General features: G+C 44.0%; 1 protein-coding gene, 1 non-coding gene and 1 pseudogene across 2 annotated transcripts; 1 reads left to right on the top strand and 2 right to left on the bottom strand.

The window, feature by feature from the left end:
- Nucleotides 1-4,034: 4,034 nt before the first annotated feature.
- Nucleotides 4,035-4,106, top strand: TRNAT-CGU (transfer RNA threonine (anticodon CGU)). The gene has a single exon. It is a non-coding gene; the product is annotated as a tRNA-Thr (tRNA).
- A 1,558-nt stretch (nucleotides 4,107-5,664) lies between these two features.
- LOC137935533 (cyclin-U2-1-like) lies at nucleotides 5,665-6,523 on the bottom strand (annotated as a pseudogene).
- Nucleotides 6,524-9,580: 3,057 nt separating this feature from the next.
- Nucleotides 9,581-12,406, bottom strand: LOC137935170 (transcription factor UNE10-like). Its single transcript, XM_068779857.1, has 6 exons — nucleotides 12,335-12,406; nucleotides 11,518-12,169; nucleotides 11,310-11,414; nucleotides 10,745-10,810; nucleotides 10,216-10,590; nucleotides 9,581-10,135 (listed from the first exon to the last, which is right to left on the bottom strand). Coding segments are annotated over exons 1-6 (1,314 nt in total). The 5' UTR covers nucleotides 12,337-12,406; the 3' UTR covers nucleotides 9,581-10,021.
- Between the last annotated feature and the right edge of the window lie 465 nt (nucleotides 12,407-12,871).

Below are 12,871 nucleotides of genomic sequence, written 5' to 3'. Positions count from 1 at the left end.
GATTTCTCCTTAAGGGAAGAAATCTCTGAGTAAATCATAACACTCCCCCTCAAGTTGGTGCATAGATATCACTTATGCCCAACTTGTCAAGACATTTGTTAAAAGCTCGGTAAGACACTGCCTTGGTTAGCACATCGGCAAGCTGATCCTCAGATCGAACATGAGGGACTTCAATGATTCTTGCTTCTAACTTTTCTTTAATAAAGTGTCTATCAACTTCAACATGTTTAGTTCTATCATGTGCTGGACTGGGTTGTGGGCAATATCACATGCGGCCTTATTGTCACAATATAATTTCATAAGACTTGTCTGCTCAATATGTAGTTCTTGTATCAGATTTTTGATCCATAATAATTCACATATTGCCTTGGCCATTCCCCTATATTCGGCTTAAGCTGAAGATCTAGCCACCACCTCCTGTTTCTTACTTCTCCAAGTGACCAAATTTCCACCTACAAATGTAAAGTATCCAGAGGTTGATCGTCGATCTTCTATTGACCCAGCCCAATCGGCATCAGTATAACCTTCAATTTTCAAGTCACCTCCCTTTTTAAATAAAATTCCTTTCCCTGGAGATGATTTCAGGTAGCGTAGGATACGGTTGACGACATTCATATGTTCTTCACTTGGAGAGTGCATAAATTGACTAACCACACTTAGTACATAAGCTAAGTTTGGTCGGGTATGTGCAAGATACATTAACCTCCCAACTAGTCTCTGATAACGCTCCTTGTTAGCAGGAACTTGATCTAAATGTATTTCAAGTTTTAGATTTTCTTTCATAGGAGTACTGACTGGACTACATGCTGTCATACCAGTTTCCTTCAATAAATCCAAAGTATATTTTCGTTGAGATAGAAAAATTCCTTCCTTGGACCTGGATACTTCAATGCCAAGAAAATATTTTAAGTAGCCAAGATCCTTCATTTCAAATTCTCTAGCAAGACGATTTTGCAATGATTTCTTTTCTTCTGGATCATTCCCAGTTACTATCATATCATCAACATATACAATAAGAGCTGTGATGCCCTCTTTGTTATATTTCAGAAAGAGAGTATGATCTGAGTTGCTTTGCTTGTATCCGATAGATTTCATAAAATTCATGAACCTTCCAAACCACGCCCTCGGGGATTGCTTCAAACCATATAGGGATTTCCTCAGTTTACATACTTGTTTGCCTCCTTTGTTTTGCATAATGCATCCAGGAGGTAATTCCATATATACTTCTTCTTGGAGATCTCCGTGTAAAAATGCATTTTTTACATCAAACTGATATAAGGGCCAATCAAGATTCACAGCCAGAGATAGTAGAATCCGAACAGTGTTGATTTTGGCCACTGGTGCGAATGTCTCCATATAATCGATCTCGTAGGTTTGAGTATATCCTTTGGCGACAAGCCTTGCTTTGAACCTTTCAATGGTGCCATCGGCTTTATATTTAATAGTAAATACCCACCTGCATCCAACTGGTGTCTTTCCTACAAGTAGGTCAACCACTTCCCATGTTGAATTCTTCTGAAGAGACCTCATTTCTTCATTCATGGCTTCTTTCCATTTAGAATCTTCCAAGGCTTCCTGCACACTATTAGGAATAGATATAACAGATAATTGATCCACAAATACCTCATTTGCCTTTGACAATCTATGATAAGACACAAAATTATGCATGGGATACTGAGATTTAAAGGTGAGAAGAGGTTTATAATTGACTCTAGGTTTTCCTCTTGTGGTTCGATGAAGTAGCACTCTTAGTTGAGTTTCGGAACTTACCTGAGGTTCAGACATGGACTCGGACTCATTATGAAGGGGGGAAGATGGCGGCTGAGACTCTGGTTGCATAACTTCCATCTGGTCTTGTCTTTCTCCATCCTGTGAATCATTTTGATGTCCACAGTTGTAATCAGAATATTGACCACTTGTAGTATCCAAATGATAATAAAGGGTCTTCAATTCAATCTTGTTCTCCTCCTGTATTGAAGACTCGGGAGTAGAATAATACATGTTTTCTTCGTGAAATACCACATCAAGAGTGACATACAATTTGCCAGATGGAAGATGATAACAACGATAACCTTTCTGATGTTAAGCATAACCAACAAAAACACACTTGAGAGCTCGGGGTTCCAATTTATGTCTTAATGACTTATGGAGGTGAACAAAGGCTACACACCCAAAAACTTTTGGTGATAGATTCGGCACAGTAGGTGAACTTATGGTTTTATGAAGAACACTCAAGGGAGTCTGAAATTGTAACACACTCAAGGGTATTCGATTGATAAGGTAAGCTGCAGTTGTGATGGCTTCACCCCAGTAACTTGTCGATATATGAGCTTCAAACAAGGAAGCACGAACAACCTCAAGAAGGTGGCGGTTCTTTCGCTCTGCAACTCCATTTTGCTGAGGGGTGTACGGACAAGTAATTTGATGAGTAATACCATGATCATCTAGATATTCTTTGAAACTTTGATTCACAAATTCTCCCTCATTGTCACTTTGAAGAGTTCGTATTGTAGAATGATACTGAGTGACTATTATTTTGTGAAATTGTTTGAACAACGAACTAACTTCGCTTTTTGATTTCATTAAACAAATCCAAGTCATACGGGTGTGATCATCAATAAAAGAAACAAACCACCGTTTATCATCTCGTCCTCCTTCTCATCACCGAAGAGCAGAGCGAAAGCTCTGTTCCGTAATCTCAGTCGACGTACTCTGTTTCGCAGCGAAACAGAGCTTTACGCCGACGACCGTAGCCGAGCCACTACTCGGTCTTCCATCAGAAAACTTCCGATCGACGAATCGCCGCGGAAAAAAAGTTGTTCGGAAGTTCCGCAGGCCGCCGACGATCGTAGCCGAGCCAGTGCTTCACTGACCGACGAAGAAGAAAAAAAAAAAAAAAACAAGAAGGAGAAAAGCCTCACCGGCACCGGTCCAGCCTCACCGACGACATCTCGAAGGAGGCAAATTTGCACCGACGACGGCCTTCAGCCTCACCGACGCCGGCGAAAGGGAAGAGACGCAGCACTGTCGAGAGTCTCGATGAAGACGAGGTACAGTAAAAAAAAAATTTTGTTCGTTTAAACTTAGGTCCGGGTTAATTATTTGCCGAGCGACCTGGTCCGTCCGAGACCACGATCAGCCCAGCGCAATAACGTGAACCGGACCAGACCAAATCGATTTACGGACCGGATCGGACCAATTTTGTTGTTTAGAAAGCAAACCGGACCAGACCGAATCAATCTACGGATCGGACCAATAATTTTTTTTTTGGTGTCCCGTGTTGAAACCATTGCGCTAAAAGGCTCGGACCTGTTAGGAAAGCAACCCCACGGATCTTATACAAGGACTGGCCCGGTCGATACAAACACAAATTCCAACATTCTCCCGCACGGAAAACCCGTGGACAAATTCACCGGAAAAACCCGGGATAAACTCCTAGAAAAACCTAGGACAAATTCACCAGAAATACCTGGGATAAAATTCGGTGGGAGCGGGACTCGAACTCGGGACCAACCTGCTCTGATACCAACTCGAAAATAATACTTCACTTTCAATCTTGATTTCTCATTCACATCATCGGCGTAAATAACTGTTATACAAAATATACATGGAAGAATTTGAGTGATTAACGGGATTATCCCAATCACCGGATTTACAGAATATTATATAATTTCTCATTAAGGGAAGAAATATCTGAGTAAATCTTAAAAGAAAAGAAGCGAGCAGGGAGGACAGAGCGGGTTTGACACGGAGGATGGAGCGGAAGACGCGATCCCAGATTTCCATCTCGAGGTCCAGGTTGATGATGTATCCGCGAACGAATGGTCGCCTTAGGGAGATGGAGGTGGGGTCTTCGCAGGACAGAAGCTGGTCGGCGACGAGCCAGCGCTTGGGGACCACTGCAACGGGGTCCAGATCGCCGCCGATGCCGGCGTACAACACCACCACATTTGACACGTTTCTTGTGCTGGTTACCTGCCTCCTAGAGTACCTTTCAATATGAGAGCCTCCTAGAGTAGCTATAATGCAGTACAGCCTCCGTAGCATAGTGGTAGTGCGTTCGCTTCGTAAGCGAAAGGTCGCGAGTTCGATCCTCGCCGGGGGCTCGTCAAGTTGATGCTCCGCTTTGCTGCTGCTGTTCTTTCCATTTTAATTTTTAGTTTTGCCCTTGACACAAGTGACAACAGAAAGGAAGAAAAAAATCTGTCTTTCTCTGCCATCGCCAACGTAGTCCGACGATGGGTACCGGCGGCCCCCTCCACCTCTACAAAAGGGCAATGCCAGAACTGAAGAGGACAAGAAGCTGTTCCTACTTGAGAAGGTGGTCAAGTACGGGTGTCAGGTAAGGAGGTTTAGATTTGCCCCGTAGTCTTTGCTTCTGAAGTTGAACAATTCATCAGGATTTCACCTACTAGTTGAAATTTGTTGCGAAGCTGCGCCGCTTGTGAACAGAGAGGGGAAAGGGGCCCGATTGGATTCAGGCAGATCCTCTCTCTCTTTGCACATTGCACACGCTCACAGCAAATCTGAACCGGATTTCCCCTGGTAGGAGTTGATGATCGACGCTTTTAGAATTTATGAAGTGTAAAAATAAATGATACCTACCGCCGATCCGCACCAGTTTTTAATGGTGGATAGGAACAAGGAAGGCCAATGAGCTCCTTTGACAGACCAACAAGCACCAGGATGTTACAAGCCACCAGCATTTATCATCCAACTAACATTATTCATTTCTCAATCTTCTACACACGCCTCCGAATGATGGCGGTGAACGAACTTCAATGGCGTTTGCGCCCGTGTGTACTTGTCTGTCTTCACTCTCTCTCTCTCTCTCTCTTCTTTCTCTATGGTCCTCCGGTCAGATGTTACAAGCCAAGCATGAAGCATTTCTCATTCAACTTACATCATTCTTAAATGGCGTTTGCGCCCCGTTTGTGCTTGTCTGTCTTCTTTCTCTCTCTCTCTCTTCTTTCTCAATGGTCCTCCAATCGGTAATATTGGGTGATGGGTGATGCTCCCTATTGGAAATTTCTTTTCTGCATCGAATGGAGTCCGTATACACGATAATAATTTTTGATGGAACTCGGTTGTGCTAGCTGTCTGTTATTAATGGCCGATGGAGGACTCGCCACCCAGCTTTTCCTTGTCCAGTTCCTGCTGGTTTTCTTCTATTTTTGTGTTTATGTGAGCTTCGGGGACGGTGAAGTGAAAAGAAGATGTCGCACAGAGTTACAGCAAACGGTGGGGTGGTAATTCTTATTAACCTCGTCCTTTTCTGACTAAAGCATCGCTGCAAATTTCTGTCTTTTTCTTCGTTTTAATATGAAAATGTGATTGAAAATGTAAATCGGTAGGTTATAGCTTCTAACAAGAGGGTTTTCCACTGGGTGTCAAAATTAAGGAGATTCGAATCTTGGATTAAAGATTGAATTCTCTGATCTTGGCTAAAAAGGTCTAATTTTTTTACTATTTTTATGTCTTATAATGACAGCTCTTTCTGCTTTGTCTGTAAGATCTTCTAGTACTGATAGCAGTGGCCATCTGTGTATAATTAGTACCCCTTGCTGTCACTGGAAAATCTGTCACAGGAGAATGACAAACAGTTTTGAATTTTTAATCTCTATATACAGTTAATAGTGACCATGAGGTCTCTATTGCATTCGATCAATGAGAACCATGTCCGATAATTTGAGCTAGCTGACGATCGAGAGTTCCCTTCTCGCTCTTGCTGGAATTGATTTCTTTCCTGCTGCACAATTAGTCTCAGAGTTCTCTCAATCTGGCAGCCTCCTCCACTGCTCACTTCCCCCTCCAGATGACAGCAGTAGCTCTCGAACACACTCAAGCTCACTTGCAGCTTGAAGCCCATCAAGAACAGGAAGTCCAACTCCAGTCTGTTCATCTCTTCCGTGGTTAATCCCCCCACTCTTGCAAAGTAGGAGTTTCTGTAGTTCCTGCATATGTAGAACAGAAGAAATTAATCAAAACCAAAAGTTAAATTTTAAAGGATCATCAACGGCGATCCATGAAGAGAATGTGCAGCTTTTAATTTTCTTCCACTGTAGTGGGTACTCACATGTCCTCAACAAACTTGGAAGCCACCATGATCGTGGTGATGAGGAGTCTGAACATTATTGGAAGTGATTCGGAAGTCCGGGTGGAACTGGCAGAACCAATCGATGTAAACGTAGGCGACGACTACACCAGTGGAGCGACATGGGCGTAGCGGTATATCCTCTCGAGGTAGGATTGAATCTCCATGTCTGGCGTCTCATGAGAATCGAACGCTCGAGCACTCGAAGCTCTGGGTGAGAGCACCCACTCGCATTTTCTCAGAATCCTCTCGTTCCTAACCGTTGTCCTCTCCAGAAGAGACGCCAGCACTGAGATCACCAACGAGGCTGTGGATTCATCTTGGTTTGAGAAGCTGCACAGATCCGACCTTAGCCTCCTCGGGGATATAGCGTTCAAAGCAGATGCCATAAACGGAAAGAAGACCCAGAAGAGAAATCATGACGAAGAAGCCGAGATTCGGTTCAGCTGATCATAAAGAGAAGAGGTTGAAGAAGGAATCAAGTAAAGTGTAGGAAAGCGGTAGGAAGGAAAGATCTGTAATAGTTTATGCAAAAGATTGAAGAAGTTGTCGGTAGGGCAGAAAATGTTACGACAAAAAATTAGTACCTTTGCTCTTTTGATACGACAAAGAAATCGCCGACTTCTGGGGCTGTGCTGTGTACGGGGTGATATGGGTAAAGCAGCTTCAGCTTCAGCACATTCCGGCCCAAGAGAGAAAAACAAAGGAAGGATAGCAGCTTCTGATAAGCGTTGTTGGAGGGAAAGGGGGCACACAGATCTTTTCGTTGATTGAGAGGAGAGACGCCATTGTTTTCAGCTTTTAGTCTTTGACTGCAGCACTCACCGACTCACCGTATTGGGAGGGCACACATTAGTCAGGTCATTAATGTCGCCTCGACCTCCATGGGAGGCAGGAACTGAGGAGCTGATTGTTTATTTCGCCTCACTGCTGCAAGATTTATCCGTTCTGTTGTACTAAATAGTAATGACTGGTGCCTGTCGGTAATGAAGCCTGCTCCAGTCTTTAATGTAAGGTTTGGACTCTGCACTGCGGAGACGAAGATGATCGCACTTCGAGGCTAGTTATTACGTAGTGTGAAGACTCGCCAGTCGCCACCCACGATTCATTCGGAACTGACCGGGTAAGGACGGGGCAAGACTCGATCCATTAACGGGTTCTATCTTAATCTGTTCCGAGTTATTTAAGAGTATCTAAGTTTGATGTGATTCAGATAGTCCGACTCAAAATTTTTAGGAAAGTATTAATTCCGAGTCATAACTAAAGAAGCAAATCAGAGCACCCTCGTCGTTCAAGGAAAATCCTTCCATCTTTCTTCATCTTCTTCCCCAGTAGACCTCATTTCTTTACAAATTGTTGCCGCAGGTCACTGATGGGGGAGGCTGTATTGTCTTCCATCTTCGTGTTTAGGGTGGGGAAAGCAAAGATTGATAAAGAGGATAGAGAGATCTAGCCACTGGTGTGTTTCAGATTTTGCAAGTGTTCAGCTTTAGAACAGTTGCAGAATCATTGAGAAAGCCCAGAACTAGCTTGAAATTCAGCCTCATGGCCCTCATCCATGTGAAAAGATTTCATGTCTGACATGAATGGTATTTGGTACTAAGAAACCGAAGGAAATTTTGAAAAATAAATTACCAAAAAATTTTAAACAAGATTTTTTCATTTAGTTTCCTTACCACTAACCTCCGTCTGTCCCTGTTACGACCTGAGGTTCTAATTACTGTAAAATCATAAACAGAGAAGCAAAGTGGGAGGCCGTGAAACTGCATTTCACCTCCATCGAATCTGTCACTAAAAGCGAACTCTTTTTGTTTCGCCTCTTTTGGAAAAGATAAGCAGAAAATATCTTAACATTTTGGGGTTTCCATTCATCCAAAAAAGGCACGCTCAGGCTTTGTTCTCTCTTTTTCTCTCAGCAAGCGCTTGATAATGGAGGGCTTCACTTATGATTTTAAATGGATAAAACCTTGAATCATCACCATATATTTTTGTAATAGGTTTTTGAACTTTTCACAACTATTTTTTTTTCGCAGGAAAATGACTTATTTCTTGTAGTTTCCTCCATTAAATACGGAGATAAATCCCAATTCCCAGTGCCCCATTTGTCCTCTCCCACTGGAAGTCCACCGAGATACCGATTATCCAACTAGAGTTCAGTGCGTCTCAAGTGAAAAGAAGGTCAGCCATTACCATCCTTCTGCTTTCCTTCCGAGTTTCACGAACTATCGTGTCACTTCACTTAGAGAGGACCACAATAACCCACGCATTTATCACAGACTTTCAAAAACAGCAGGTAAGAGGGGAATCTACCAGGGGTTGAAGAGGATCTCGGCGTCTCCACCACTGAGAAAGCTAGCCTCGAATCTCTGCGAAACCTAGATAGCTTTCCTGTTCATATTTTAACAGAGATGTAGCCAAGACAGAGATGCGCAACAGCGCGAGTCCACGATGTGATCATGGAGGACGCTCGTTCTACATGCAATGATAAATGCACGAACAAAGCAGGTCCTCCCTCTCACTCTTTCTCTTTCTCCGAGGAGACCGCTGCTAGCTGCTTTGATTGTGTGGTGATTCCACAAGCCATGCGGATGCTTTTCTGCCCAATCAAGTCTCGTGCCGTACCTGTCATTCAGTCCTTCGAACGCCAAACTAGGTGACCTATCTCTTCAACTGCTCGACGCCGATTCTCTTTCTGGATGCATGGACCAGACATCTGAGAAGACGTTTTTCACTCCGATTCCGTCTTTTCGGTCTCTGCTGTGAATCCACTGAACTCGGTTTTGAAACTTGATTAATCAGATTAATTCTTCACTCCCACCTCATCCCAAATCGGAGCATTAATGGCGGAGTTCAACTTCAGTGCTCTAACCGCGCGAGAGAGGAATTCGACAATGGAGGAGTGAAGTGTCGTTCGTCTTGGTGAAATCGACAGTAGTTCTTTGTAAGTTTTAACCTAGAAAGATGCGACTGCCCGGAAAGGTCAGAACCGTTTCGTCGTTTATGGCGATCCCATGCCTGCAACGGCTTCTCCCTGAAAATCGATTTTTTGTTTTTTTCTTTCCCTATGTAGACTAACCCTGTAACTCACATTTCCAAGCCTTAGTTGAGTGAAAGAGCGGGACGATGGCGATGGGGTTTGATGGCCTGTCCGGACCGGTCATGGAGCATGTGGTCCGAGTGCACCGGGAGGAATCAGTCCCCAATCATTTCTACTGTACAGCCTTTGGGAGGCATTGCATGTTACTAGTCACCATCCGTGACTCCTTGGGAATTTTGGTTTAAACTTGTGTGTTTGGCTATGTGCCTCCTCTAGGGATATGATTGTAAATATGTATTTCAATTATATTTTATATAATATGAGATATTATGAGTATAATGAATAAGTTATTTTATATATCACTTATTTATTTATTTATTTATTAAACGGTAGAGTAAATAAATGGAAAATAATAAAATAATTCAAATTTATAATTTATTAATTTAATATAAATAATTATATTCATTTTCATGCTATTTAAACAATGAAACAATAATCAGATAAAAATATCCAATCGAGCAAGGATTGTTTCCTCGGAGAATATTTAAATAATAATAAAAAAATACACTTTACGAGAGTTTCTGATTCAAAGGCCATTTTAGGGGGGACCACCGGACTCATCAGTGTCGGCCGCCATAAACTCGCGTGCCTACTCAGTCTGAAAACCACACGATTGCTGTCTGCAACTCCGATAGATTAGACAACTTCTTCCAATCGAGGAATCTTTCTTCTTTTGGAGAAACAAGTTGGAGAAGAAGAAAGAATTCCTTTTTTTTTCTTTTTGGAGGAAAAAGTGACAAAAGGAGAAAGAATCTCAATAATAAAATTCTGTAAATATACACATTAGATTCGAGAGAGGAGGACTAATACGATTTGCAGGAATTTCGTTTTTAGGATTGCCTTGCATAGGGAGAAGCAGTAGCGGCGGCGGCGGCCGCTGCTGTGACCATAGGCTGCTGTTGACACAAGGCAGACATTCTGTTGTACACGTCCAAAGTCATCGGCTGAACATAAAAAAAACCGTAGAACGAAGATCAGTAACGCGAGAATCTGAAGTGTGAGGTAAGCTTGGGGAGGGGAGTACCTGTGCTTGCGTCTGACAGGCGAGCAAGGCGGCGAATGGGTCGGGTACGATGGCAGGGGCGGAGGAGGTCAGTCGGTCAGCGGCGCCGTCCCACGGCGTGGGCACCGTGAAGAAAGCAGCCGCTGCAGGGTGGAGCATGGAAGCCATTCCAGCGGGCTGCGGCGGCCGGGCGATGGCATTCATGTCCATGACGCCCATCCCCATCCCCATCCCCATCCCAATTCCCATCTGGGCCATCATCGCCATTTGCAGCTGTTGCATGCTCATTGGCATCATCATCTGCGACAGGCTACTCATCTTGTTCATAATCTGGACTTGAGCTTGCAGCTGCTTCAGGTATTCGATCACCTCATCCAGCATCGACGCTTTGTCCGTCTATGCGCAAAGAAGTGAAGAAAACGAAGATGCAGAGATCAATTTCTGGTCGACCTAGAAAGAAAAAGGACGGAGGACTCTTCCCAAAAGACTAATTAATTCGTGGATAGAGACGAAACACTGGTGGCTTTTAGGATTCCGCTATTTAATATACCTTACTGGAGTTTGGTACCAATTTCTGCAGCGTCTTCATTCTCTGGTTGATCCTATCTCTCCTTTTCTGAAAACAAACCTCGTTATTGAACGATAATAGTAGCAGATTATTCTCAGAGTACTGGAACTGTTTCTATTAAAAAACTAACGCTTGGATTCGATTCGACTGCAACATAAATATTTTACGGAGAAATGGGGCACTGCAGCACTTTAAGAACTGCTTATACGAATAGATCGACATGTTTCTGAAAATCCAATATGGGAGAAAGATAAACAGTCCATAAAGTTTCTTTCTGTGGATCATCACTATTCCAGATTTTGTACAAAAATCAGGAGAAATACACGGCAAGGTCCAAAGTTGGTCAGCCATAGCTGTGGTTGTTCGCAGGAGAGGTCTTGGGAAATGAAGACCAAATCTAAGTAAAATTCAGAAGCCAGAATCAAGCAATTTCTTACAATATTAGTTAAAAGCTCCTTTAGATTTTGAAGACAAAACGAAGATTTGTTTTGTATCTTGTGTTCGAATTTTATATTCAAGAATTAGAACAGAATTTTGGATGGCTTACACGTTCAGATTGATTATGAATCGCGGCCGCTCTACTTCTCTTGGTGGAAATGGAGGACCTTCCTGAGTTCGCCTTCTTTTCCCTACCGTTTCCTGCTTCCTTCTGTAATTATCAGGGGTAGCAGATTTAGACGAGACGGATCCAAAATGAGTCAAAGAGATGGCAAAGCAAAATTGAAGACGAAGAATAAGACAAGAGTACTTTCCTGGTTTCTGTGGAGGGAGACGGAATCATGATCGTCAATGGTGGTGGGCTTCGAGCCGGAGGAGCCCGGCTTGCCGTAACTGGTGTTCTCCTGCGAGGACAAATCAATCTCGCAGGAGTCTCTAGTTACCTGCAGGCTCTCGCTTCGATTCACGCTCTGATTCCTGCTATTCCCGGCGAAGAACCCGGAAGCGACCTTTGCTCGCTTCCTCACCCCATCACCACCACCACCACCACCACCACCACCACCACCGTCGTCCCCGCAGCCGGCGACGACGTCCTTCTTGGCGACGCTGCAGGATCCCACCCGCGTGGAAGACACCACGATAGTGTCAGGAACACGGTTGGAATGCTCGTCGGCGGAGTCTGCTCGCCAGGCGCAGGGCACCAGGGCGTCCATGGTAAGATTAGCTCCAGCAGCAGCAGCTCGGTGTTGGTCGAACCAGGGGAGCAGGTCGTCGGAAGATGGCGCAGCATTCCCCTGCGGTAAGCCCGTGGCCTGGTTGACGATGGACTCGAGGGTCCCGCCGGCGCCCGTTTTGTTCCATGTATACTTAGAGGACGCCGTGGCCTTCCCGGCGGGGCGAGGGAGACCCAGACCGTGCATCGCCAGCTGCCCGTTCTCCCATGTCAGCTCCGCCACTTCGTAGTCTAACCTGCAAACCCCACCCATGTATTTCGACCGTAAAAAAGTATCCAAACAGAACAAGAAACCTGCGCTCTATTCTCCAATCCAAACCAGTCAAGAGCAAGCAGTGAAAAGGAAAAAGAGAAAACAAGAAGCCGACGGAGAAATTAAAAAGCAGCAAAAGCTCGCTCACATGGTTTCTAAACGGAGCTGGTTATCCGTATTGGGGTTGCTGTCATCGCCATGGAAATGAGGACGACTACACTCGTTGTTGCTGTCGTCGAATTCCCAACTAGGAACGCACTGGCTCATCTCTAAAAACACAAGCTCTACACCCCCTCAAAAAAAAAAAAAAAAAAAAAGAATAAAAAAAATAAAAACTCAGATCAAACAGTCCGAGCTAGATAGCGAGAGGAGGATAAGAAAAGCGAAGAGATAAAAGGGCGACCACAGTCAAGTGCCGAGTACATTGGCTTACCCTGGAACTAGAGATTCTGGTAAAAACATTAACCCTGCTGGGATCGACCCCATTTTAAGCTTCTGAAGCATTAATTATGACAAGGAGAGACAGGCGTTGGGCAATGGTTTGTTACGAATCCGGCTGGCTACAGAAAGCTTATGGGAAGCCAGCACAGGCTACAGAAAGCTTATGGGAAGCCAGCACGTGAAGGCTCCCTTCGCTTCCCTCAGAGATTAAACAGGAAAAATGAAGACCTTAAAGATGAAAAGG

Source organism: Aristolochia californica, unplaced genomic scaffold (assembly GCF_029961685.1).
Source record: "Aristolochia californica isolate CCGP_79_NKW_82.1479 unplaced genomic scaffold, dmAriCali1.0.hap1 SCAF_6, whole genome shotgun sequence".
Classification (NCBI taxonomy): Eukaryota; Viridiplantae; Streptophyta; class Magnoliopsida; order Piperales; family Aristolochiaceae; genus Aristolochia; species Aristolochia californica.
Note: the sequence above shows the minus strand (reverse complement) of the source record. Positions and strands in the feature narration are given on the sequence as shown.